This window comes from Lontra canadensis, unplaced genomic scaffold (assembly GCF_010015895.1).
Source record: "Lontra canadensis isolate GAN:19392208 unplaced genomic scaffold, GSC_riverotter_1.0 scaffold41, whole genome shotgun sequence".
NCBI lineage: Eukaryota > Metazoa > Chordata > Mammalia > Carnivora > Mustelidae > Lontra > Lontra canadensis.
The window spans coordinates 1,899,962-1,926,946 of NW_022631035.1; the positions used below are offsets into that span (position 1 = coordinate 1,899,962).

Below are 26,985 nucleotides of genomic sequence, written 5' to 3' on the forward strand. Positions count from 1 at the left end.
GTAAGCCAATCACCACTTCTTGCCAGCAAAACCCTCTGGGGGTTCTTTCAGTGAGCAAAAACATCCTCTAATGGAGGTTTTTTCCTTAAATCCAATCCCCACAAGGCTGGCCTTCACATAGCAGAGGAAATATGTCATTTGTAATTTTTGTTTTTTAAAGCAGATGAAGGGATTTTCTGCTTTTGCTAAGAGATGGAAAACGCTGGAGGGGGGAGGGTGCTGTTGTCCCCAATCCTATCAAGAACTAAATGATCCACAAAACAAACAATAAAAACCCCACACTTCACTGTTAAATTGTGCCAAAGTTCAGAGAGAAAATAATCCCCAATTCACTACAAACTCTTCCGTGAAACAAACAACGGGACTACTTCTCAACGCATTTAAATGAGGGCATCATTATCTTGCTTCCAAAACCAAAAAAACACATTGCAGGAAAAGAAAACCACAATCCAATACCAGTCATAAACACGGTTGGAAAAATTCCTTAACAAATTATTCGCCATCGAATCCAGCAATATATTAAAAAGATAACGCCAGGCATTCAAGGTTGGCTTAACACCCAAGACTCCACCAGCGTCATTCACCCCATCAACAAACTAGACGGGAAAGCCAGGTGATATGTCAGAGATGTTGAGAAAGCACTTCGTAAGAATCGGCATTCTTTTTTTTTTAAGGTTTTATTTATTTATCTGAGAGAGACAGAGAGAGAGCACAAGTAGGCAGAGCGGCAGGCAGAGGGAGAGGGAGAAGCAGACCCCTGCTGAGCAGGGAGCCCGATGTGGGGGGCTCGATCCCAGGACCTGGGGATCATGACCTGAGCCGAAGGCAGCCGCTTAACCCACTGAGCCCCCAGGCGCCCCTCGGCATTGATTCTTGACAAAAAACCTTCCAGCAGACTAAGAAACATCCCAAATGCTCACCCCTCCCGCGACACCGAGCTGCTAAGCACTGGGCAGGCCTTCCTCAGGGAGAACCAGGCCTCCTTGCAGTGCGCACAGGAAACAGCCGCTCCGTTTTTTTTAAAGGTATAGGAAGCTACTACCACGTGCAAATTTAAAGGAGAAAATGCTGTAACCCAATAATCATTACTTCCTAATTGCCCCTGAAGCGCTTCATGCAAGACAACTCATACCTTAAAGGTTCTCAAAAAAAGTTGAAAAAGAAACGAAACTCTGATTCACGAAAACCAGGGCTGGCCTGCAGCGGACTCAGTCAGCGGGGGCGGGGGGCCGGGGGTTTAGGGCAAGCCCCGCCCAGCCCAGAGCCCCCAGGGACGCCCGCCCCAGCGCACGGAGGAGGGAGGGGCCGCACCTACCGATCCAGCACTCCAAACGCGCACAGGGGGTCGTCTTCACCACATCCGGAGGGTCCACGCCGACATTCAGGCATAAAACTAAGGCCACACTGACCGTCTTCATCTGGAAACACAACAGAAACAAAATTATTCAATATGCATCCCACTGACACACTCTTCCAACTCAGAGATGCTCCTAGAACACATGAAGCCCTGCCCCCATCGCTGGCCTCTGCAGCTGTCCTGGGCCGCCCCCCCCAGGTCCTGCCGGAGCAGCTTCCCCTCTGGAGGGGTTTCGGAGCAATGGGGGCAGGCAGGAAGAGGTCCACAGCGGGAGAGGCCTCTGCAGGCTTCCTTACAGTACGTGTCCAGAAACAGAACTACTTGACTGAAAAATAGGAAGCCACGTGCTACATTCTGCCAAAGTCCTTTGCAAAAACGTTGCACAAACTTACACTCTGACGAGGTTATGCTACCCTCATTATTTAAAGCCATTCTGATTTGGGGAGAGAAAAGTCGTCATACTCATCCGGTAGCATTCTTTCGGTATTAGTAACACTGGAACTTCTTCCAATGTGTGGTCACGATTTGTGACTTTCTGTTTTGTGGATTTCCTACTCGTGTCTGTACCATGGCACTGGTACTACTGACTATTCCCAGCTGACTTTGTGTACTCTACATAGGAAAGGCTCCATCCACATTATTTGTTGCAAATATTGCCCTAGTCTGGTGTTTGCCATCCAGTTCATTTCCTGACTCTGGACGTACCAAGCCTTGGTTCTATCATCTGACGCAGCTTCCCGAAGATCTGACCTGTTCCTTCTCCAGCGGCCCGGCGTGAAGAATGTCAGCCCTCCCGCCCCAGCTGCTCAAGCCAGAAACCTGCAGCTCATCCTTCAAACGTTTCCTGAGCACCTGCTAGGTGCCCATCACTATTTTCAGGCGGTGAGGATACATCCATAAATCAAAGGAGCCAAAATCCCAGCAGAGGGTCGTAGGGGTGTCACTTCAAACAGATGCGAGGGCTCCGAGCTGGTTACCAGCCCTGACCCCCCCGACCCCTGTTCTTGAACAGCAGAGACCACCCCTGACTCCCCACCCTGCCTGCTTCATCCCACCTCTTAACTGCCTCCTGGGCCCGTCCCCTTCACTATCTCTGCTCCCAGCCACAGCCAAGTCCACGCCAGCTCTAGGCTGCAGTGGCCTCCCCTGCCACCCCGTCCCCAGGGCGGGCTCGGCGATACAGCAGGAGCATACCTTCACACGCACCTGCTCACTGCCCTGCTCTGTCCGTCCCAAAACTTCAACACCCCCATCTGAACTGCTCAGCGCGCCCAGATCTTGAGAACCCAATTCCTGCTGAGCACACCACCCGCCTGCCATGGCCCTGCCCTCAGTGGCTCCACGTCCTCCGCCCACTTGGCATGGCCTGGGGTGTGACCTGGAAGCCTGCCCTCCCACTCTACCAACCCCGACTCTCCCTTGCGGTCTCTGTGCAGACAGCCATGTCTCTAGGACGCTGGTCCCCAAACCCCAGTGGGGGCTGTGCCACCCAGCACCGTGCTCTCCCGCTGGCAGGGTCCTCAGACCTGGGCTTCCGAGACCAGAGTTGACCCCCATGGACGCCAACATCCAGTACCTGCCCGGGGCCCAGGACATCCCGCTCAGTGAGGGATTTCTGGGGTGTTTTAACATGTTTTGCGTTTAACCCTTCAAGCCATCTGGATGTTGCTGTGCTATATGACACGCCAGGAGGAACAGTTTCTGTCTCAAAACCCTAGCCAATCACACCAATTCCCCCTGTTAAATAATAATCCCCAAACTCCTGGGTTTGTAGGACGCCTATAGCATATATAAATTCTCAGATAAAACAAATTCTACTTCAGGCTAACTGAATGTATCCCGTCATCACATCAACAGTACTTGTACTGGCACCACACTGATTTAAGTTCTCTGTATAACATTTCACAATGCTTGGGAGGGAAGTTTTCCTTTCTCACAATCTTTTTTAAGGTTTTACTTAGCTTTATTTATATTCATCTCTTTTCTTCACAAATTAATCAGTTAGTTATTCAATTTTTTAATCCCATAGAGACTTTGACTAAAGTTGCATTAAACTGCATATTGGTAACACTAAGCATTTTAAATTGTCTTCTTTGATCCGAGAATTCCACCTGTGAGAATTTGTCAGACAAAAATACCAAAAAATATAATAAAGGGGAAGTCTGTAGGTGTAAAGATTTTCTTCACAGCATTTCTTATCATGAAGAACAAGTAGAAATGACCTAAATTTTAAGCAGATAAGGGAATGTTCAAGCACACCATTATATTCTCTTAACAGAATGACACTTGAATTCTTATAATGTTAAATGAACAAAAATTGATTCAAAAACACCCAAAAAATCGTACTAAACATATAAATTAATTTTGGCAAGAAGTGACAACCTAATACTCAATTTCTCTATACAGGAACACAGTGTGTTTCTCCATTTATTCAAATCTGCTTTTGTCAGTACTGTTTTCTTAGTTTTCTTCACCAAGAAGTCCTGCTCATCTCTTTTAGGATTATCCCTGGACACGTCATAGACGTTTGGGGCAAGCGTTCTTCTACGAGTGTATTCTCCCCATCGTGGTTTCTCGGGATAGCCGCGAATGCCTCTGTTAGTCACTTTATTAAATTCCTCATTAAATGTAATTACTTCTTGGTAACCCTCCACAGGGCCTGTAGCTGACAAAGAAACTGCTACGAATAATGAGTCAGTCTCGTCCCTTCCAACGGCTCGTTCCTTTCTACCTGCTTCAGGTGTAGGCGCTGCCCACAACTTCCAGAATACGGTCGCTAACGCCTACAGAACATGGCAACGGCGAGCTTCGTGCTGGTTCTAATGAGATGTCATGAGTGTGTCTTCATGGAGAATGCGGCGGGGACAGGAGACACACGTATCACCACCTTCCAGAAGCTCGTGCTGGCGCGTTTCACCGACAAAAGACCTCTGAGCGCGAGTACTGACGCACCTGTTCCCGACAACCAAAACCCAAAGGGGGTTTTTGCTTTTACGAGACAAGGCGACAGGCAAGAAGCGGAAAGGCGAGTGGAGCTGGCAGTGCAGCCGCAGCCGTGGAGGCGGTGCACCTGCCCTGGGGGCCACGCACAGCACCTCGCGTCCCGCACCCCCCATCCCAGGCTCTGGGCCATGTGAGAGAGCATCGGGGCTTCACCTCCGCTTACTGTGTGCATTAGCAAGATGTGTCCCTAAGGTCTCAGGAGAGCCCAGGACGCCATTTCTGGAGTCTGGAGATGCTCAAAAATGTTCTCCCCCATGAATGAATGTTCCTGTGCTTTCTGCCACTTCGGCTCAGGAGAGGTTTCATGGGAACGCACGGTTTTCGGGGAGCAGGGAACCGGCATAATCTTTATCGCATCAAGAAAAGATACGTGTGTTCAAAACAGAATTTAAAGTGTGTGAGGGGAGAGTATTCAGTCTTAAAATATATGTATTTCTTAATGATAAGTCGCTTTCTAAAGGAGCCATACGCCTGCTGCCAGAGACGGCCGAAAAGAACACCGTGGACGCGGGCCAGAATCTTCTCGTTATGAACCATAAAAAAAACAAATGGTCCCTTCATGGTCAGGAGAAAGGGCAGAAAATCAATCAGAGAACAGCGATGGCTATATTTAAGTGATCAGTATCGATGGTCCCACACTGCTGACCCTCCATCTTACAGCAAACTGGGCCTTTGAGCAGAAGCTGCTCCAAACCGGGAGCCCAGCGGAAACCTCTCTGTGGCCTTCCTATGGCCGTGGTGAGTCATACTGACAGCTGCCCGTGACATCTTTCAAGCGAGGGGTCTGTCCTGTGCTCTGGAACCGGGAGGTGTCGGGAGGCAGTCACCCTCACCCTGCAGCGAGCTCCAAGCCGCTTCACTCCGTCACCCCTGGGCCTGCTGGAAGGGACGCCTGCTCCGAGAAAACATCCACCTCTACGGGTCAGGTCTCATTTCCAAAAACATGGTCTGCCCCATCAGAGCTTAGTGGCTGTCTGTAATCTTACTTGGTCCTCCATCTGCAAGGGATTGGGCTCCGGAACTGCCAGGATCCTTCACAGGGCCCAGCCGAGGGAGCGACACGCAGCTACATGATGGGACGCCAACCCCACGGGGCCTCAGGTCCAGGTCGGCGCCTCTGAGCAGTGGGCCTGGCAGCCGCTCCAGCTGGCCCCGGGCGCTGGGAAGGAAGGGGGCACCCCGCTTCGGGGAATGCATGCTCAGTGAGCTCCCACACTCCCCTCACTTGTGCCTTGGGGATTCAGGGCAGGCCCCGGGCTAGGTCACCTCTGACCATTTCTGAGCAACTGCCTCTAGGTACACTCACCCCCTAATGGGCAGAGGGCCGAGAGACCTGAGCCCTCCGGCCACTGTAATCCTTTCCTAAAGGGCCCGGAACCCGGTGCTCATGTCTCCACCTGCTTTTTGGCGTAGCCTCCCTGGGGTCGGAGAGGTGGTGCAGGACGAGGCAGGGCATCTGCACAGTGCCCGCCAGCCCCGGGCACGGTGCCACCATCTTCCTCCTCAGCCGACACTCCAGACACATCCCCTTCCTCAACCTCTACAACCACACTTCATAAGCTTAAACACACAATTCTCGGTCAAATCATTTCTGATCTAATTACAAAATTAATATGTCAGAAAGTCTCTAAGGGCTTAGACAGAAATATTAATGGAAGCCCAGTGATCACCCTTTCATCCACAAGACGCTAAAGGGCCCCATGTCCCCAGGCCTGTCACCAAGCACAGTCTTCGATAGTGACTAGACGTCCCCGTGGCCACTCTGCAGGTGAGCAAAAGGACAGCGTGGCCCTCAGACTGTGAAATCCGCTCCCCTCCATCAGGGAAGACGCGGAAGGAGAGAATCTGACTTGTCCTTGCTCACACAACACACACCTGACCCTACATCTTGAGTGATGACTTTTTAAGAAAACAAGAGAGATCAAGAATATTCGGACACACGGATCAGAAGAACATACCTGGCAGAACCAATTTAATTCCACCAGCGGGAAACGCTACCAGTGAATATCCTTAAGCCAATCAAACACGTCTTGTGCCTCCTGTAAATTTCAGTCGTGCTGGCCTGATCCCAAACACGCTAAGTTTGAAATTCTTAGGTAGACTCTAAAGTGCCTTTTTGGTGTTTTATTTTCATTTCTCATTCCAAAATTTCCAGATTAATGTTTTTTAATAATACAGTCATGGCATTAAGAGAACGTAAGGACCATGAAAGTTAATGTACCAAAAACTGCATAATGGTATATAAAATAACCATTTTGGACTTTATTTTGGACACTTCTTCTTCAGTGCAATGTAATTGAAGATGACAGTTATGTCCCTGGAGGTTAATTCTGAACTTGAAAGAGTATCATCTCAAGAAGCTATAAAAATTAAGTGGTCGTGGAAAATGTGACCTTCGTCATGTCGTTAGTTCCAATCGCTCCTGAACAAGAGCCTAACCCTGAAAGCGAGAGGCAGGTACGGACGACCTCTCAGGGCCTGGGGGACCCTCTCCAATCCGTTCTAGTGCCAGGCTTGGGCCCTCCAGCCATATCACAAGCAGACCTACAGGCACGGAACAAGCTGCCCTAAAATTCTGGGCTCCACCGTACCTTGGCTGGGAGGTGGGAGAGGCTGGGGACAGCCGGGCAGCAGGGGCTGGCCCTCCTGAAAAGCCTGGCCAGCGTCCTGTCATACAGTCCTCCGGCACCGGGTCTGTTTTAAAATTCAAAGGTTTTCAAATTTACAAAAGGATAATACGGTACATGACTCATATCTCATAGAAGATACCCAAAAGGGAATGCATACATTCCATATTCAAAACCATTAAAATTTCCACAGTGAAATGCACAGATATCCACTCCCCGCAGGACAGAGACTGTTAACCAGGTCACATCCACTTGGTCAGAAGACAAGAGGTAAACACCTTGCCGGTGTTCAGAGCTCTCTGGGTTCAGAACCGCAGACCGACCACCAACCCGCCCTGTCCCCAAGCACGTGGCACCTCAGTGACTAAACATACATTCACGCCTGCCACCATTCAAAGTGTTCAAAATGGAATCACAGGGATTCCTTTGTTTTCTCCTATTTGACTGATTTGATAAACCACGTATATTTTATTTTATTTTTTAAGATGTTATTTATTTATTTATTTGAGAGAGAGAATGAGAGAGAGCGTGAGAAGGAGGGTCAGAGGGAGAAGCAGGCAGGGAGCCCGATGTGGGACTCAATCCCAGGACCGCAGGATCATGACCTGAGCCGAAGGCAGACGGTTTAACCCACTGAGCCCCCCAGGCGCCCGACCACATCTATGTTAAAAGATACAGCTGACCAAGCAGCACAATCAAACCGGAATAGAATAATTCAAAGCCTACACACAATGACACGCAAGCTGTACGCAGGACGAAGACACTACAATGTGTTAAAGCGGCCCGTCACTGCTTTCTGCTCCCCACACGGTGAGCCGGACTCACGAGCAGGTGTAATGGGAAAGAAACAGGAAGCAAGGCTGGGGGCTGCCCCATCATCCACTACCCTGCCTGTCTGAGGCAAAGCCACCCAATTCCCAGCAGTGCTTGTTAAGATGCAGAGCGCAAAGCGAAAACTTTGAGCAGAGTCGAAGCTCCACAAATGCATAATTTATAAAGGAAGTCGGAAACTAGAACATACAGCAAACAGAGCAGATACACCATGGGGCCGGGACGGGGTGTGGGGGCTGTCACGTTGAGAAAAAGGAAAAACAGGTTTGCCTCCTTACTCCCATCCCAAAGACTGCTAGACAGACGGGAACAGTAAACCTCACAAGGAGCACATCAAATGGAATCTCCAGCACAGATCTCGTCAGCAGCCCTGAGCAGCCCACAGCCACCGAGGCAACCCGGCGATTCCCCATCTGCATATTCCTTTGTTCATTTCCGCGAACCGGAGCCAGCCAGGCTCCTGAATTTATGAGTCCCTGCGTTCCCTACCTTCAGCGAGAAGCCTCATTTAGGTTTCAGCTCTCTTTTTTGAGGCTACATTCTCTCCATAGTTCCCTGCATTTAAAATCTGCCTCCACTCCTGTAAGGCTAATGAAAAGGGAAGAGATAACAGGTAACTTTTCAACGTGGAAAATCACAGTTCACTGCCCTCCTCTCCATCCCGCGTGCCACAGCGCCCCTTTCTCACCTCTCCCACCCCCCCAAACCACCTGGGACCCTGGGTGCGCACTTACTTCCTGCGTCCCAGGCCCTGGAGAAATTCAGGTCCCTAAAAATCAAATGAAAGAGTTGCACACAAAATAGGTGTATTATAGAGATCGTAACTGCTTTAAAGAAACTGGAGAAATCCCTTCTTGCAGGAGCCCTACACTGAACCTTTCTGTGACGCCTCCTGAAACCCGTCGTCTCGCTGATGCCACCTGGGCCAACCTGGACGTCGGTGAGGGCGTCCGTCAGGGACACACCCCACCCTCCTCTGAGAAGCCACCTTCTCACAGTAGGTGGGGGAGGGATGTCTTTTCTTTTCTTTTCTTTTTTTAATATTATTTTTTTTAAAGATTTTATTTATTTATTTGACAGAGATCACAAGTAGGCAGAGAGGCAGGCAGAGAGAGAGGGGGAGAGGAGGAAGCAGGCTCCCCACCGAGCAGAGAGCCCGACATGGGGCTCGATCCCAGGACTCCGGGATCATGACCTGAACCGAAGGCAGAGGGTTTAACCCACTGAGCCACCCAGGCGGGGCAGAATTCAACGGCATACGCGAAATGATGCCATCTCTTCCACGACGGAACGTGACAGTGCCTTTAGAGATGCATTTTCCGGGGCGCCTGGCCGGCTCAGTCGGTGAGGCGTACAGCTCTGGGTCTTGGCTCAGGTCATGATCTCAGGGTTCTGAGGTCGAGCTCCACACTGGGCTCCAGGTTCGGCAGGGGGTCTGCTTGGGATTCTCTCTCCCTCTGCCCCTCCCCTCAAAATAAATAAATCTTAAAAAAATACATACTTTCAGGTCGCCCACGTCTGTTGGTGGGCTCCACTGGTAAATGGGTAAACTGTACAGTATATGAATTATATCTCAATAGAGCTGTTAAAAAGATGTATTTTTAAGGGCTGCTAAGCGGCACAGAGGCACCCAAACAGAACTCGGGTGGAAAGAGGAGGAAGGCACAAAACCGCATCCACATCGTTATTATTCCGAGTGTGTAAACACGCACATGCAAAGACGCAGAATAAAAAACAGGACGTCACAAGTGGTTTCGATCTCTGAGGAGAGGAAAGTGTGGACGATTCCTGGTTTTCCCTTTGTACCCGGCCTTTCTGTGTATTTTCTAATTCTCCACCGCAGACAAGTTATTTCTAGAAGCAGGGCAAAGCCATCAAATGATTCTATTACAACAGTCAAGGATCTCTCTCGTGAGTGCGTGCGTGCACGCGTGTGTGTGTGTGTGTGTGTGTGTGACTTTCATGACATTCTGAAGGCAGAGAAACAGCTCGCCGGGCGGCTGCAGCTTAGACGAGTATCCAAGGCAACGAGCGCGCTGGGATCGTGAGAGGAAATGCAATGCAGGCGGCAGCGCGCTCCCGGGGACAAGCCGTTGCTCCGTCCCGAGCTTCCAGCCTCACGGAATACAGCCTTGTGATCCGCAAGTACCTGGTCCTGGCAGAGCGAGTACAGCAAAGGGTTCCCACCCCTCTCTCCTCCACCCCTTCCCAGTTTAGCGCACACCATAAACCCTGCTGCTCAAATTCCTTTCCTGGGAATGAGATTTTCCTTCAATAAATGGGCTGATTTCAAGGCTGCTTAGAGATTTCTTTCATTTGATAAGACCCTGGGTCGCCGCTTTCCCGCTCCTGATGCAAATTAAAATGGGCAGCACCACCGTGGGAGCAAGCTGTTTGTTCAGGACCAGCTTCTCTCCCACTCTTGCTTATCCAGCAGTCTGACACCCGAGACACGCACTCGTAGAGACAATCCCACGGCAAACAACATGACTCAGAGCTCCCACAGGCTGGAGACGCAGCCCCGTGGGGCCTGGGCCGCCCTGATAACTGGCACTCACAACATCGAAGTCCAAGGGTGTGAAGTGGGGCCACTTCCTTCCGCTCCCGCCCCGGGGCCCGGCTGGCCGGCAGAGCTGACGAAGCAGCTCTCACAGGTGCCGCAGCTCCAAGGGGAGGGCCCGGTGCACCCGGACCACGGGGCCACGGAGAGGGTCCCAACCTCATGAACGCTGTGGGGCAGAGCATGGCTGGGGGCTCTCCGGAAGGCTCGTCCAGACGATGGGAAGGACGGCAGGTCCGCCAGCAGGGTGCCGCGGTGAAAGAGGAAGGCCTGCACGAGGCGTGGCAAGAATGCAAAGGGACCGGAAAGAACCAAGAAGGAGGAAAGAAACTTCTACCCCAAAGAGAACAGGTGACAGCGTGTGCAGCTACGGGGCGGCAGCGATGAAAGGCACAGGCCCGTCAGAGGTCCGCACGCTGACAGTCTGAGAAGGCTCCCGTTCGGAGGCTCCTGCGGGAAAGGATGCAGCAGACATCTGCCACCTGTGGTCCTTGTAACCTGCTCAGCACCTTCTGGACATCTTGGCAACTTCCTGTAGTAGGGGCACTACCTTCCCAAGGGAGAGAATTGAGCAACTCTGAATCACTGTCACAACGAAGGGGCCAGCACATGGCCTCCCTCCTCCGGGCAGACGCACCTGTCTGATCCAACAGGGCCAGCCCACCCCCCACAGGGAGTTGCACGGCAGGGACACCATGAGGAAGGCACCAGAAGGCACCCAATGTCCCAGCTGTTTAGCCCCCTTGGCGTCCCGTAACTTCAGAGTCTGGCTCTAAGTCGTCCCAGAGAGCCTCCGACAATTTCCTTTTCGGCTCATCTTGCATGGACTCTGATGGCTGTAACTAAGAGCTCTGGGGCTCTTTGGGGGACAGGACATTGTGAAGCTGAAGCCATTGCTGGAGCTCAGGAAACGGGCACGTTGTAATCATCACCTGCTTGAGGGTCATCACACCCGGGATTTTCCAAGATGCCGTATCCCAAAGAGTGGGACCCTTACCTCCCGTCTCACACAGACTAGCTGACCATGTGTCAGGGAGACAAGAAGGGAGTGACAGGTCAGAGCTGGGCCATCAGGCAACCGCCACCATCAAGCATCTCCCCACGCCCTGAACAGACCCCAGTCTGAAGCGGCCGGAGGAGCACCTTGACCTCACGGTGCTTCGGGTCCACAGCTGGTACCGGACGGCAGGTCTGCAGGAGAAGAGACTCGGAAGGTCCCTACGGGAGGGCCCAGGAACGAGAGCCACAGGGGGCCTGTGCACGCCAGGGCAGGCAGGGAGGACTGGGTGGGAGGGGGAGCAGCGGGCCTGCAGAGAGCGGCCAGTGACTTTCCCTGCCACCCACAAAAGGACAAAGGCTTGGCAAACCTCATCTTCCTAAAATAATGTCAGAACTCCCCCCGTAGGGCGCTTCTCAAAGTGCGCAGTGACCACAGGACAGGGCCACAGGTGAGAACATAAACATGAAGTCATGAACGTCAACACTTCAACTTCTCTAGAAGTCCCGCCGGTGGAGGTGACAGCGTCGTGAACTTCCTGGGGGCTGGGGGCTGCTGAGGCAGCTGACAGCAAGCCCGGATCTACGGCCAGGCCCAGGGCCCAGAATTTAAAATCACGCGCGAGCATAGGCCCCTCTCCACCCGCTGCTTCAAAGCAGGAGTCAGGATCTGAGCCGTGAGGCGACTCCTACAGCCCGCCAGGGGCTGCGCACTCCTCTCCTCGACACTCCTGCAACTCGGCCCCAAATGTTTGCTCTTCCACATTCTCCATCTGCTCTGCTCTCAGATACTGTTGTGAAAACACGCAACGCACCGTGGTGCGTGTGAACGAAGCAAAACCTCACCTAAAAGCACGGGTCTGTGAACGGGGTGGGCTCTTCTGCTGACTGCCACGCACAAGGATCTGTCCTGAAGAGGCCATAAAAACCATTAATAATCCCCACAGAACCTCTGACTTGAGAGACAAGGAAAGAAAGCAAGCTAGGTGAGTGCTGGTGGCAGAAACTCTCCTCTCGATAGAGTAATTTTAGAGAAAATCCAAGTGGAACCTCAGAAAGACAATATCTAGATTGATCATTTTTCCTTTAAAAAAAATTTGCAAAACCAATTTCGAAAATGAATGACATCCTGCAGGGAAGGTTTCGAACACGAATCACAGCAAGGCGTCTGAACCTCTGAAGGCCGGTTCCTTCCCCCAGGGAGGCCGCCCCGCTGCCCCTCTCTGTGCCCCCGCCCCTGACCCACCAGGCCTCTCAGACCGATGCACGGGGCTGCGGGAGCCTCTATTCGTGGGTGGGCCATTCTGGACTGTGGGCCTGTCCACCTTACCGGGTCACCTTTGAAGCTCCTGGCCCTGGGACCCTTGCTCACAAGAGGAAGGTCCTGGATAAACGTGGGAAAGAGAGAGGACATGTCTGCTCTTTCAGAAGCTGGATGACAATCAAGCACTCCCCACTACTCCGGCAGTATCTCTGGGGCCCTCCGCAAATACCAGGAAGAAGAGTCAATATTCTTCTCCTGTAACAGGAAATCCACCTACGACAGCCAACCCTGGGGACAGAGACAAGTCATCTTCACAGTCATCGACACAGAACACGGGGCCCAGCTGCAATCTTGATGCCATTTCCATAGTGCTTCCCAGCGGGAAACCACGGAGAATCTTCTGGATCCAATTTGTTCTTCGTGGAAGTGTCCATAGATAAATGCTGTCGCATAGTGAACGTAAGCACAAAAAAGAAGGCATGAGAGGTAGGGGCCTTCCTCAAACACCTGAGGCATCGGCGGGAGTCATGGGCTCGTGGGATGACACAGGCAGGGCTCAGCGCTCACTCTGTCTGACACAAATGAAGACAGCTCTGCAAGGAGCAGTGACATTCAGCCTGAGCCTGGAGAGAGAACTCGCAGGCCAGCCAGCAGTGCTAGGCAGCGCAGGTCACGGCGCGAGGCGGGAGGACGGCTGGGCAGGCTGCGTGCCACGCCAAGGGGGTGCCCTTCACCCACACGAAGGGGCTACATGGGGGATCCCTGGCTCTGGGGAGCCGTTGTGACGTTTCTGAGCTGTGACATTTCAGGTGCTTTTGGGTCTTTCTATGACTGCACCCATGCACTAATATATATGATTTCGCCTTTAAAATCCCACCCACAGTTCCCTGGCCTTCCATCTTTGACAACAGTTTTCAAATCAGCTTAAATTAAAAGTTCAAAGAAAAGTACTCCTATCATCACAAGATACAGGCTTCAGAGAAAAAATCAGTCACAGAGAGAAAGCCAGGAATCAGAATGACTTCAGAGATCTCAAATGGAAGGAAAGCAAACCAGATTTCCAACCCAGAATTTCACTACTAGGCAATCGATTAAGTGTGATGAGCATAAAGTTAAGACTCATATAAAAAGCCCGTCCTATCTTTAAAGATAAAGGAGAGGACTGTGTACGGAGCTGTAAGTGGATCCATGAGCACAGTATGACGTCATCACCGAAATACCGACGTGCTGGCCCGAAAGGCTGAAACTGAACATGACGGTGCCTCACCACGAGACTGCCGGTCCGCACGAGATGCAGGGGACGGAGGAACAAGTCAGACGACACGACGAAGGCAAAATCAGCAGAACCTAAACATGAGACATTCTCCAGCACCAGCACAACCAGCCTGGGCCCCTTCGTCAAAAAGTCAACTTGTTAAAAAAAAAAAAGGTCTACCATAAACCACCGTAACCAGTAGAACTTGGCTTTAAGAACAGCTGTGAGGGACGTCATGAAACAGCCGGACACGTGGACAGGGGCGAGGCCTCCGATGGTGACAAGGCAGCGGAGCTGATGCCTCAGAGTGAGCTCCGGGTCGGGGCCGGCAGGAGGGCGTGCGCTCCACGGTGCTCTGAGCTCAGGAGGAAAGTCACCCCGTGTCTACTCGCTCTCGCGTGACTCAAGAACACGCAACAGGAGGAAGAAAGCCAACCCGGCACACCGTGAACGACGGCTGCACCCGAGCAGGAGCTGCGGCGTCCTGCGCTGTCCCAGTCCCTCGACTGCTCCAGCGTCTGAGGGCGCCTCCCAACAGACTGGAGCCGCCTCGCTGAAGAGGACACAAGCGATCACAAGATCCCAAGCAAAACTGTGTCTGTGCTTCAAGTTAGCTTCCAGGTACATGAAAGTATTTTAGTTCCCATGGAAGGCTGAGTTCCGGAAACCATTCCAAGGCCCAGACTGCGTGTGACTGCGCCCTCCAAAATTCAGCAGGAAGACCAGAGCTGCAGCAGCCCCCAACCTCAGACCCGCATCCTGCCGTCCCTGCTGACCTGACAGCAGGCACGCAGCACCTTCGGCTCCAAACTAAGCCTGTGTCAGAGAGCGTTCTGGGTTTTCCTTCAGCGGCGAATTCCAGCTGTCCAGAAAGCCGAGTTCCTCTGGCCTCCTCTTTATCAGCGACACGGGACGCTCCTTCCAGGCATTTCTGCCATGGGCCCAGAGACCCCATCGGGAAGACCCACAGCCCGCTCACCCCCTCAGCGGCGGCTACCCAACAAGGACCACCCAGGAGCCCAGCTCTGAGACCACCACCGGCTGCCCTGTCCCCAGACAAAGGCTTCCTGCCCGGCATTCCACAGCAGGCCGGTGAATCAGGTCCCCCCCAGCCATTAGCTGACCACACCACCCCGAGGGCAGGGAGCATTACAGCCTCATCGTATTCTAATTACTAGTCAAGTAGGTGAACCCCACTGAACCCTCCCTACGAACAACAACAAACCCTCACGCGCCTTAATGAGCTACGGTAATTGACAACAAGGGAACATTATACATCACACGAGCAAAACTCGGAAATGTTTTCCGTCTATACCACATTATGCTGTATAATTGAGCTTTTGCTGCCTGTACCAGGAATAGGAAATGTTTTACGTTCTGCTTAGCTGACTGTATAATGAAAGGAGTAAAACTGAACAGATATACGGGGGGATGAGAGGAGGAGGGTTGGACGAGGAGAAGGGAGAGGCGAGGAAGAAGGGGAAGGAGGAAGTAGGGAAGGAGGAGTAGGGAGAGCAGGTAGAGGAGGAGGAGGGGAAATGTAGGGGAGGAGGGGGAGGAGCTGGGAGGAAGAGGGAGAAGGGGGGAATACCTCCCCCTTGCAGTTCTCTCCTCCTCAGCTTAGGGTCCTGCTACCCTCTGGCATCTCTCTCTCTCTCTCTGTCACCGTCCCCTGCCTCTCACCCACCCCAAATCTGTCCCATGTGCATCACCCCCTGTGTCAGGGAAAGGAACTGCCAGTCTCTCTGCTCTGAAGCCTGGAGGCTTCCCCCCTCGTCCCGGTGCTCTGTCGAAGTGACGTTCACTCTGCACTTCCCGCGTCCCCTCGGTCCACTGCCTTAGGCGTCAGCCTGTCTGTCCTCCAGGACAGCAGCACGTTCTTAACTGCTCCCCTCCAACCTGGCCTCTTCCATCCACCTGTGCGTGAACACCGCCATGCCTCCTAAGTGGGCTGTCCAGGACGCCAGGCCATCTCCCGGAGGCACCCCTGCAGCGGTCCCCAGCCTGCGTGACCTGGCTCTGCCTGACCCGTCGCCCACCTTTACACATGTCCCCGGGCGCTGCTGACAGTCCCCAAGACGGACAACACTCTCTCCCGTGTTTCACCTGGCCTCTGCCCAGAATGCGCTTTACCCCACCACTGGCTCCACTGACTCCTGACAACGTCTGCCAGGCCCAAATGACCCGCCTCTGGCCCGTCCTCCCAAAGCCCTCACCTGCCGTGAAAGCCCACGCTGGATCCACATGGAGCATCGCAAGCCCTCTCGCGTGCTGGGAGCGCGGCCCCTGCCGGAGACAGACACCTGAAAGCCACGCGATGCCTGCGCGCCCTCACCCGGGAGCCTCAGGGCACGGGAGCCTGTCGCTGCCAGGAGCACAGCACAGGCGCCGAGGAAGACAGAAGTCCGAGAACCATGGGCAGGGCCAGGTGCGTGCCCTGTGCTGGAGAAGAGCTCCCGAGCCTGGGGCTGGACGTCCCTCCACTCTGCACACGGAGCAGGCCGGTCCCAGGCAATCCGGCACAACTGCTTCACGGACACCAGTGCGTGATGCTTTCACACTTACTCCAAGCCCCTCGTGTGTTTTAGAAAATTACATAGAAGCACCCACACGCACGTGAGAAACTAGTGTGCGCGACAAACGTGGCACACCCAGCTGAGGACGAAACAATGCTCGGGAACTAGCCCTACGTGGGGGAGAAACCAGATCTGTATGGCGGACCCAAGAGGAGGCGGCCTGAGACACCAACAGCAGGACCTGAAAACATGTAGAAAAGAAAGTGCGGAAGGGCTGCAGGGCCCCTGGGCAGGGGTGGGTGTGCAAACAGACGAGCAACGTCTGCAGCCAGACACGGCACAGGCGGGAGAGGGGGCGGACCCGCGTGTGCAGACACACAGAACTTGTAGACACACACGCGCACGCACACACACGACCTTTACGTGCATGGATGGACGGACAGATGGGCAGGTAGGCACACGGGTAGGTAAACAGGCAGATAAAGAGGTTCCGAGTGAATCAAGGGGCTGGTACACAGACCGCGCCTAGAGAGACAGACGAGTAGACGGACGGGCGGGTAGAATGCACAGACGGATTAGGAGAAAACACCCTGGTAGGTAAATAGCGCATAAATAAATGGGTGGGTGGGTGGGCAGGACAGACAGACAGAAGTCTGAAATTAGCCTCGGGCAAATAACCTCCTGTAGTGTCATCCCTAAAACAAAATCATGCAAACACAAGGGACAACAGAACTACTCCCAGAGTCCAAGTTACTCAAGCCCGTGGACTGGAAAACCGTGAGTCGCGAGGAACGCCGCCCAGCTGCGCCCGTATCTTACGACCACGGGGGAAACTGTCAGTGAGCAAGGACGCCAGCTCCTTCAGAAACGTACTGGAAAGAGACGCCCACAGGAAAGGACCCTTGTGCGGCGTCCCTACCGCCTCCTGAACCCTTGACCTCCACACAATTCTCATTTCAAGCTCGTGGGTAACCGAACAGCGGGAGCCAGGGTCTGCAGCCATGGTCTGCTCTAGAGCGAGCTCACCCCAGGCATGCAGGCTGCACAGGTCAGACACCCACCACAGACCACCACCAGACTGAAGGAGCGCTGTGTCCCCGCACCTCCTGGGTCCTCCCCACACAACTTTCCATCTCAACACGGGAGAGCGGTACTGCCGCTACCGCACATTTCCGGACGGCAGCTCAGGAAGAGAAACGCCCCAACCAGGACCGAAAGCGCACTCTGTGCTTTCTGCAGCCAGCCCAGCCCGTGTGCCTGGGGCGGTCACCAGATGAGACACCTGAGGCCGTGCCTCCAAGCGCGCGCCTCCACTCGGGACACCCGCCAGGGCACGGCTACACCAGAACCCTGCCCAGGGCTCCCAGGCGCCAACCGACGCATTTTCACAGCCTCTGAAGGCTCGGGAAGGGTTTCACGGAGCACCTGCTCTGCCATCTACCACCTCCCCACACTCTCTCCCTTCACTTCCAAGAACGCGAGACCCGCAAGGTCACATCACTGTCATCACAAACTAGTACTCGGTCGAAGAGTAAGACCGAATCCCAGGCCGTCCACAGTTCGACTCCGAAATACTGAGCTAGAGGTACTGTGTTTCCTTCCCCTTGACTTGGCTGCAACCTTAACCTTGGGCTCCAGCAACACCCGCCCCTAAACCTCAGCCCCAGGGCCACCCAGAGCATCGCTAGCTACGGACCAACCTCAAGACCTGGACGGTACTAACCCCTACTCAGCCGCATTTTACTTGAATACAAAAGAATCCACCGAAGTCATCATTCTCTAGACCCACATCGCGTGGACCTCCATCTGAGAAGAGGCTGGACAGGCGGGGGAGCCCGGCTGCGGCACGCAGGAGGCTTACGGAACTCAGGGCCAGCCCGCCCCACGCGCCTTGGGCTGGGGGTGGGTGTTTCCCCGCAGGGACACCTGGGGGTGCCCGGCCGCATGCAGCCTGCCTCCCACCTTCTGCGCCAACAGCCCCCTGGGGCAGCTCTCTGCTTCCCTTCCCTCAAAACCCCCGCTCTGGGAGTTGTTCCAGGACAGTCTCTCCGTTTACAAAGACGGGGCACCGGCTTCGAGCCCTTCTGGAACGCAGCTGCACCTCCCCGGAGACCGCTACCCAGTCACGAGGCAAGGCCGCTCTCACAAAACGACTCCGCCGGCGTTCAGCGCCCGCACAGAACACGAGCTCAGGAAAGCTCCCTTTCTTTCCAGTGCCTCACAAGAAATTCTAAAACACGAAGTCTTTTCTTCTCCCGGTGTACCCGCTACTTCCCTTTCGTGACTATGCCCACAGCTCAGTGCTGGACTGGCGCTGGCTCCGTGTTCCTGGGGTTTCTGTTTCTGCCAAGCAGGGGTGCCTCCACGAGCAGCCCCCGATAAAGACGCTGGGTGCTGAGTGTCTGCGGAGCGGCCCTGGCTGGCAGCACCCCACACATGTTGTCCTAACTCGCTGCTGGAACTCAGCGTGTCCGGGTCCCGCTCTGGGATAGGACACGTGGAAGCCCGCACCGCTAGGCCCTAGCCCCCGCCCTACGACCCTCTTCCCTTTGTGGTTTCACTGAGGTCGTGGTGGCCACAGTTACGTGCTGAGTCTCGGAGTCCTGCGAGTGACCCACTGGAGGAGGGGGTGGTCTTGGGGCCCTCTGACCATGCGTACCCCCTCTGTGCAACCAAACGCTAGTCAGCATTTCTCCCCTTCATTCCCTCAACCCCTCAAGGAATGCACCAACCCCTCCCAACCCCCAGCTTTCCTCCAAATAGCACTGGATGGCTCAGAAGGTACCCTACTCTCCAGGTCCCTAAATTTAATGTGTATTAGGACTCGATTACAAAGCAGACCTCCAAGCAGAGCTTATGCTCTGAAAAACCCGCCATCTGTGCCAAAGCCTCCCCAGCCCGCGCGTTCACTGCTCTCCCAGCTCCTCAGCAGCTCCTCTCTCGGCGCGATGGCAGAGTAAGCTCGATTTAAGGTCACTCTACGTTTATCCAACAAAGTCCACAGGTCAGACTGCCTGGGTACAAGTAAGATTGTCCCTGTGGGCGGACATGTCTCTCATCACGGAAGTACACAGCACGGCGGCAAGGCGGGCAGCAGATCCACCCCCACCACAGTCCCTACTTTTCACGGAGTTCAGGGAGCATCCCCAGACATACAAACAGGGAAAGCGTAGCGTGCAAGGTGGGACGCCCCTGGAGAAGTCCGCGGGGCCACCAGGGGCGGAAAGACCAGGGGAAGACACGGCCGGGAAGCGCGAAGCACAGTCTGCACGGCCCGGCAGCCAGGGCCACGTCCGGCTGCGTCCACACCCCACTGAGCTGAGGACCCTCCGCGTCAGGCATCCAGGAAGGGCCCGAGGGGCGGCTGCCTCTGCTCGGCGATGTCTCGGCTGGCCAGACGCAAAGGCGGCCGCTGCCTGGCACTGGAGACACCCGGAAGCTGCTTCTCGGACTCGTCGGCAGGAACACCACCGTGTGGCCCCCAGTGGGCTCCCCAGGAGGGCTGCTCTGGGAACCCTCGCAGCTGGTGGCCTGGGCCCAAGCACGGGTGTCCCTGAGAGAACCTGAAGGAAGCTGTGCGGTCTGTAGCCCCCAAGACACAGAGCGTCATTCCTCCCACGGTCACACCGGCCCAGAGCCACAGCAAGGGAAAAGGGACACGGCCTCTCAACGACGGGAGCGTCACAGCGGCGCGGCAGGGACAGGCTATGTGTGAAAGCACAGCCCCCAGGCTACCCGCTGGGCACGTATCACATCCTTCCACGTGCAAAATGCACCGACGCGCCCCCAAGTCCCCTGGGAGTGCCACCTCAGCTGAAGACCAGGGTGTCCTGGTCCCCACCGTGTGCAGGGCACACGTGCAGGCCAGGCCTGGCCGGCCGGGAGGAGCAGATGGCAGGAGGCTCCTGGGGCCGCCCTCTCAGGCCGCTCCAGGAGCCACAGAAAGCAGCTCACGCCTGCATGGGGTGCTTTCGCCAGCCTGCCCCCTCCCCTCAGGAGCCCGGGGGGCCAACGTCCTTCGTTCCTGCTGGAAGACGTCCCCCACGTCTTCCAGCCCAAGCAGACACACCACTTCTTTACAGACTCGGGCGGCTCCAGGAGGGCCCCCGACAAGCCCCTCGGACACACAGCCGCACCCACAGGCTCCCGCCCTCTCCGCCCTCCCCCCAAGGACAGGCCAGGGGCCAGTGCCCGCTGTCCCCCAGGAAGGCCGGTGCCGCAGCAGAGACCCCTGGGACCGGCCTGGCCCTGCCGCCCGCCCGCAGCCCTCTCTTCATCCGAGGACCCTTGGCCTGGAGACGAGGAGAATGAGGAGGGGGTTTCTGCCTGAGCACAGCAAGCCGTGCCCCCTCACGCTGAAGGGGCTCGTCGCCTCCCGCCTCCCCGCCAAGTCGGTCACCGGCAGCAGGCGGAGGCCAGACGGCACGTGGCATATTCTGCCCAGAAACGACCCGGCCTAGGTTACCGGGTACACGGAGGGCGCCACGCGTGTCCCCCAGCTGACAGAGCACAGCCACAGGGGCACTGGGCTTGCCGCCACCACAGCGGGGACCCCTGCCCTCCGGCCTGCGATAATGTGCTCCCTGTCTCGCTTCGGGGTGTTGGCTGAGTCCAGCCTGTTGGGGGCCAAATCCGACCACACCACGCACTACTTACTGTCCATCGCGACCGAGGGCGGAGACAGACGCGGCGCGCTACCCGCCGAGCCCTACCAGCCTCCACGAGGCACTCGGGCTTTTGCCCTCCACCTCATCCCAAAACCTCATCCCAAAGCCAGTGACACAGGCTTTAGGATTTTAATATGGCAACACCAGCTTCCAGCTTCCCAAATGTGTTCAACAAACTCTCCTGCCTAGTGGTACAAAACAATCTTTTTTTTTTTTTTAAGATTCTATTTATTTATTTGACAGAGAGAGAAAGAGAGAGGGCCACAAGCAGGGGGAGCAGCAGAGGGAGAGGGAGAAGCAGACCCCCGCTGAGCAGGGAGCCTGACATGGGACTTGAACCCAGGACCCTGAGATCATGACCTGAGCTGAAGGCAGAGGCTTCACTGAAGAGCCCCCCAGGCGCCCCTCAAACAACCATGTTATTATGTTCACTGACTCCACAGGTTGAGAACAGAGGAAGGCCCTGTGGGTGCTTCTGACCCCAACTCCACAGGCCTGGGGCCTCAGCCAGAAGCCTGAGTGGCCGGGGGTTGCGTTCCCTCCGGAGGCCTCGCCATATGGCCACAGGCTCTCCTTGCAGCAAGGTGACTGCTCCAGAAACCAGAACCCCAGCAGACCCAAGGGGAAGCCTTCTAGCACCTGGTCTTGGAGGTCCCATGGCCCCTGGTCACAGGGGCAGATTTAAGGGGAGGGAACAGAGACCCCACCTTTCAACAGGCCAAATATCAACGTCACTGGCTACGTGGGGACAACACAGTCTACCAGAAGCAGGGGCCAGACATTTTTTGTCTCTTGGCCCACCTGTCAGTCCGGCCCCGTAGCAGGAGAGCTCAGGCCGAGCAGGCCTGCACACGGCACCGGCCCAGCTTCCACCAAGTCCTGCGTGAAGCGGCTTCCAAACCCAGGGCCGGGCGAAAAGCTCCTCCCGGCCGCTGACCGTCTCACGGAGCGACTGCCGCCCGCATAGCTCTTGCGGGTCTCGCTCGGGCCGCAGCAGCCTCCTCCGCTGGTACCTCCCACACCCCATGCTCGACTGTCGGCCCCGGTGCAGACTCCAAACACAGAAGGAACTCGCGCGGTCAGCACGATCCCTGAGCTCGGAGTTGAAAAGGCCTCGGCAAACGGAGAGGAGCGACCGGTGAGAGGACCACCCTTCGAGAAGGTGAGCAAACACTGACTCACACTCCGAGACGTCCTGATATGAAGAGGCTACTGAGGGGCGCCCAGCGGGCAAGTCGGCGGAGCGTCTGCCTTCAGCTCAGGTCATGGTCTCGGGGATCCGGGACTGAGCCCTGCACCGGGCTCCCTGCTGAGCGGGGAGGCTGCTTCCCCCTCTGCTTCTGTCCCCCCGCCCCCCACCCGTGCTCTCTTGCTCTCTCTTGCTTATTTGCTCTCTCTCAAATAAAATCTTTAAAAAGAAAAACTAAAGGCTACCGGGGATCTCTGACCCAATAAACTGGATAGCCTTACGGTTCTTAAATTCCTCTGGAGCTCCCAGTAAGAAACAGTGACCACGGAACGCTACCATAGCCCAAACAGCTCAATCCAGAAACCTGAACGCATTTTCTTCTGTCACTACCTGGGCCTCCCCACACCCCATCCCTTCTACTGACTAAGCTGTCAAAGGCTCTGATTTCTCCTTTCTAAATGCCTCCCTACCTGAGTCCTTCGTCATGATTCCCTTCTCTAAGTCTCTGGGTCCAAGGGTCATCTCCAGGGCCCGCTGCCCCCCAGCAAGCGCATGCGGATAGCACCCACGGGCTCCGCTTCTCTCCACGCGGCCCACGCACACTTGTCTTTAGGAAACCCAGCTTCTGCCTGCTCACAGTCCCCACTGCTCCCCACCACCTTTAGGAGACAGGGCCCCAGCGGGAGTGCCCAGACGCGGACTGTGCTGCGGGGTCCGAGGCTCAGCCCTGGCGGCCTGACTGCCGAGTTTCTGCGGATGGGGCTGCCCCGTCCCAAGATCACAGAACTACGTCTTAACCTTCTTTCAAGCTCCCCTCAATGTCAAGCCAGAGAGGGCCAGACGAGTCAGCCATCGATAGGCATCTGCTGAGGGCGCTGCCTGTGCAGCGTGGCAGAGATCAGAGCTGTTCTCGCTGCTCTCGTGAGCGCCCGTCCCTCGCGGCCAGGGACACCAAGGCCTCCGGGCCCAGGACAAGAGCAGCGGAGACGCAGGCTCCTCGCCCTCCTGCAGGAGCAAGCTGCCCCGCGTGCCGACCCCGCGCCCCGACCCCGGGCTCCGTCCACCGGGCACACGGCCACCCAGCTTGCTGCTGCGGGTCAGCTCGCAAACTCGGCTCCGGAAAGTCCATTTAAACAAGAGAAGGCGGTTTCCGCGTGGAAACTGCTTGGGCTCTTCTCCAAAGGGCTTTCTCGACAGGAGTTCCGAAATACCAACAGCGTCATCGAGGATAAAGGGACAAAACTAAAAGGCACGCGATCTAAGAAATAAGCTAAACAAAATACGACCCCCCCTCACCCCCCGAAAGGCACTACATATGGTCGGTAACCAGCCGTAAGCGCAAGGCACATGTCCCTCCAGTGACCACAAGTGTGCCCGTGAGAGGACTCCCAGCTGCTAAGGCAAAACAACCAGTTGGGCCTCACAGTGCCTGCCAGTCTGGAAGAATTAGGGCAGGAGAGGGAAAAGGGAAATTCAAGAAGAAAACTTGACAACAGATTAGCCGAAAAGATAAACATCCTTCTTTCTTACTTCGTTTTGTTTTTTTTTTTAAACAGATGGGTCGATCCTCTGTTATCGATCCCGATCCCAACTAGAAAGATGTGAGGACGAGGAGGACAAGGCAGAGATAAGCAGATCTCCTTAAAATGAAATGTAAACATCATTGACACAAAACGCAGAGTGGTGCCCCGCAAAACTGCGTCCAGGAGCCCACGGTCTCCAGCGCACCTGGCTTCCCTGCACCTGCCCAAGCTAACTGAGCCCTAACGACCCGGCACAGACGCTCCAACTAGTCTCTCCAGCCCTGAGCTTTAAATGGTAATAAAATGAAAACTATGACAACCAGAAAAGTTATCAAGACTTAAACTGATGTCAGCCCAGAGGCTAAGCAAAGATTTCAGGGATACTGGAGGAAAGTTCCCAGCAGGACCTCCCCACAATACTGCACCCCAACCAGCAGGGCACTGGTTGATGGCCAAAGCCCTTACAAGAAAAACCCACAGGGCTTGGCGATACTGGTGAAAACATCAAAACCCCAACCATATGCCATACGCCTTACCCACAGAGGCTGCAAGTACTCAGAAACACTTCATTTAAATAAAAAAAAAAAAGAAAGAAAGAAAGAAACAAGATTGTATTTACTTATTTTTATGAGAGATGGAGAGAGAACGAGTGGAGGAGGGGCAGACGGAGAAGCAGACTCCCCGCTAAGCAGTAAGCCTGATGGGGGACTCCTGGGATCATGGCCCAAGCTGAAGGCAGATGCTTCACCAACTGAGCCACCTAGACGCCCCCACAAGCACTTCTGCCAGGAAGCCATGGCCTCGGCACCTTGCCACACCCCACGTCCTCCTGGGGGACAAGCATGGCTGTTACTGCAGGGGTCCAGGCCTCCATTTGTTGTGCTCTTTGCCTCCCTCCCTGTCGCATAAAACTAGATGTGTAAGAAAAAGCTGGGAGCTGGTATAAGGGTCCATTTCTTTTTATAGAATCAGAAAACCCATCTGAATCCCACGGTTATGCTGCACGAGAAACCCCCACTCAGCCCACTTAGTAAGTTTTTAAAAGTTTTAGAATTCTAGCATCCTTCCCCTAATCTGAGCAATTCTTAGTCTATAACAACTTCAAAGGCAGAAAGACCAGGCCAACTTCCACCTTATTTCATTTTAAAAACATATAATAAGTAAGTCTCTAACTCTATGTATAGATGCATATGAATGAATGAACAGGAAAACAGGGTCGTAATGTTGAACCCTCTTGCCTTTTCTGATAGAATAACTGGGGGGAGAAGTTAATGTCTTGAGACAGAACTGCATGCTGGGGTACAACACCCAGTACCTCTCACACCCAGACCACAAGCCGACCCAACAGGTCACCCAGCTGAGACGCTGCGTGTGCAGAAATGGATACAAAGGGGTGCCCGGGTGGCTCAGTGGGTTGAGCCTCTGCCTTTGGCTCGGGTCATGATCTTGGGGTCCTGGGATCGAGCCCCACGTCGGGCTCTTTGCTCAGCAGGGAGCCTGCTTTCCCCTCTCTCTGCCTGCCTCTCTGCCTCCTTGTGATCTGTCAAATAAACAAATAAAATCTTTAAAAAAAAAAAAAAAGAAAGAAAAGAAATGGGTACCAAGGAAGTCGCGTGTTTTCTCTTTCTCTGACTCTGAGGCCCGCACCGGCACGGCAGGCGTTTCCTGAAAGTTCTCGTAACCTCCCATCTCTAACTTCTGAAATGCACTTGAGCCAACACTGAACAGGGACCGTTGTCACAAGAACAGATGTTACCGAGTTTCATCTACAAGAGCTTCACGGGAAGAAATCCCACTCACCAACTGGTGATTTACTGTGGCACCAGGCGCAACCACTGCTTATTAACATTCGCCACGCTCGAGAAATAAAGAGAAGAGCCACCCTGTGATGGATATTTTTAATTAAAATGTTCGGTTTTCAGTAATGGCTGGTTCTCTGCTGATTTTTCAAGGTTTTATTCTTGTGCTGGGCCCGCGGCCCTCAGACAACTCTTTCACACACACAGAGGGCACAACACTTTGCTGATTTAGGCCACAGAAGGAGAACGCTGCCGAAGTAGCCTCCTGTGCTGGGCTCCCATGGCCGAGGAGCTTGGTTCTGCGTGACCGCGAGCACGACTGCGAGAGCACGGACGCGAGGAGACGTCTCCGTGACGGCAGGAAACGCTAATGTCAGACTGCGAGCCAGACTCACCCCTACATTCAGAGAGCTGACAGATCAGTAAATAAACATCCTCTTCGTTTTCATAAGCCACCAATTCTCAAACTTCCTGGTCTCAGGACCCCTTTATACTCCTAAAAATTAGAGAGGATCTCAAAGAGCTTTTGCCAACTAAAACTACTAACGTGTACCATGTTGCGAGTTAAAACTGAGAGTTTTTTTCACTTTTATTAATGCATTTAAGGTTAATAATTACAAACCTATTATATATTAACATAAATGATATATTTTTATTAAAAAAAAAAAAACACACTATCTTTCCAACAAAGAGACTTTAATGAGAAGAGCAGCAAGGTTTCTGTTTTTGTTTGTTTGTTTGTTTGTTTGTTTTGGGTAACCACTATGTACTCAGCAATAATAATTTCAGTCATGTCTTTTTTTTCCCTTTTTTATTGACATACAATGTATTATTTGCTTCAGGGGTGCAGGTGTGTGACTCAGCAGCCTTACACAATTCACAGCACTCGGCACAGCACATGCCCTCCCCAGTGTCCGTCACCAGCCACCCCATCCCTCCCAGCGTCCTCCCCTCCAGCCACCCTCAGTTTGTCTGCTGAGATGAAGAGTCTCTTGCGGTGTGTCTCCCTCCCCGGTCTCATCTTGTTTCATTTTTCCCTCCCTTCCCCAATGGTCTCTGTCTTGCTTCTCAAATTCCTCGTATCAGTGAGATCACATGAAGCAAGGTTTCTTGTTTCCGCCACTGGCTTCAGAGTCCACCCCACCGGGCACAGCAGGACCCTGCTGGGGCCCGTCTTCGCTCTGTCACACGTTCTTCTGACTGAAGTATATGAAGGGGAAAAGCCTCAAGCCGACGGGTAACTGCATCTCTACCGTCTTCAAATAACTGTCAATATTTGTTGATATTACACCAAAACTCAGCAAGTGGCGTGTTCTCAAAGGCTATTTGCGGTGTAGAATCTGAGACCATTTTAAGACCCTTTTCATCCCGTTACACCGCAGTCTGCTGCTCTGCTGT

The 26,985-nt window shown here is 54.2% G+C and overlaps 1 protein-coding gene across 2 annotated transcripts in view; it reads right to left on the minus strand.

Moving 5' to 3' along the window:
- Positions 1 to 26,985, minus strand: part of RPTOR (regulatory associated protein of MTOR complex 1) — a 307,386-nt gene that overhangs the window by 240,136 nt on the left and 40,265 nt on the right. For both annotated transcript variants that reach the window (XM_032870426.1, XM_032870427.1), the window contains exon 2: positions 1,316 to 1,418. In XM_032870426.1, coding sequence (XP_032726317.1) covers positions 1,316 to 1,418 — 103 coding nt within the window. The remainder of the gene's footprint in view (positions 1 to 1,315; positions 1,419 to 26,985) is intronic.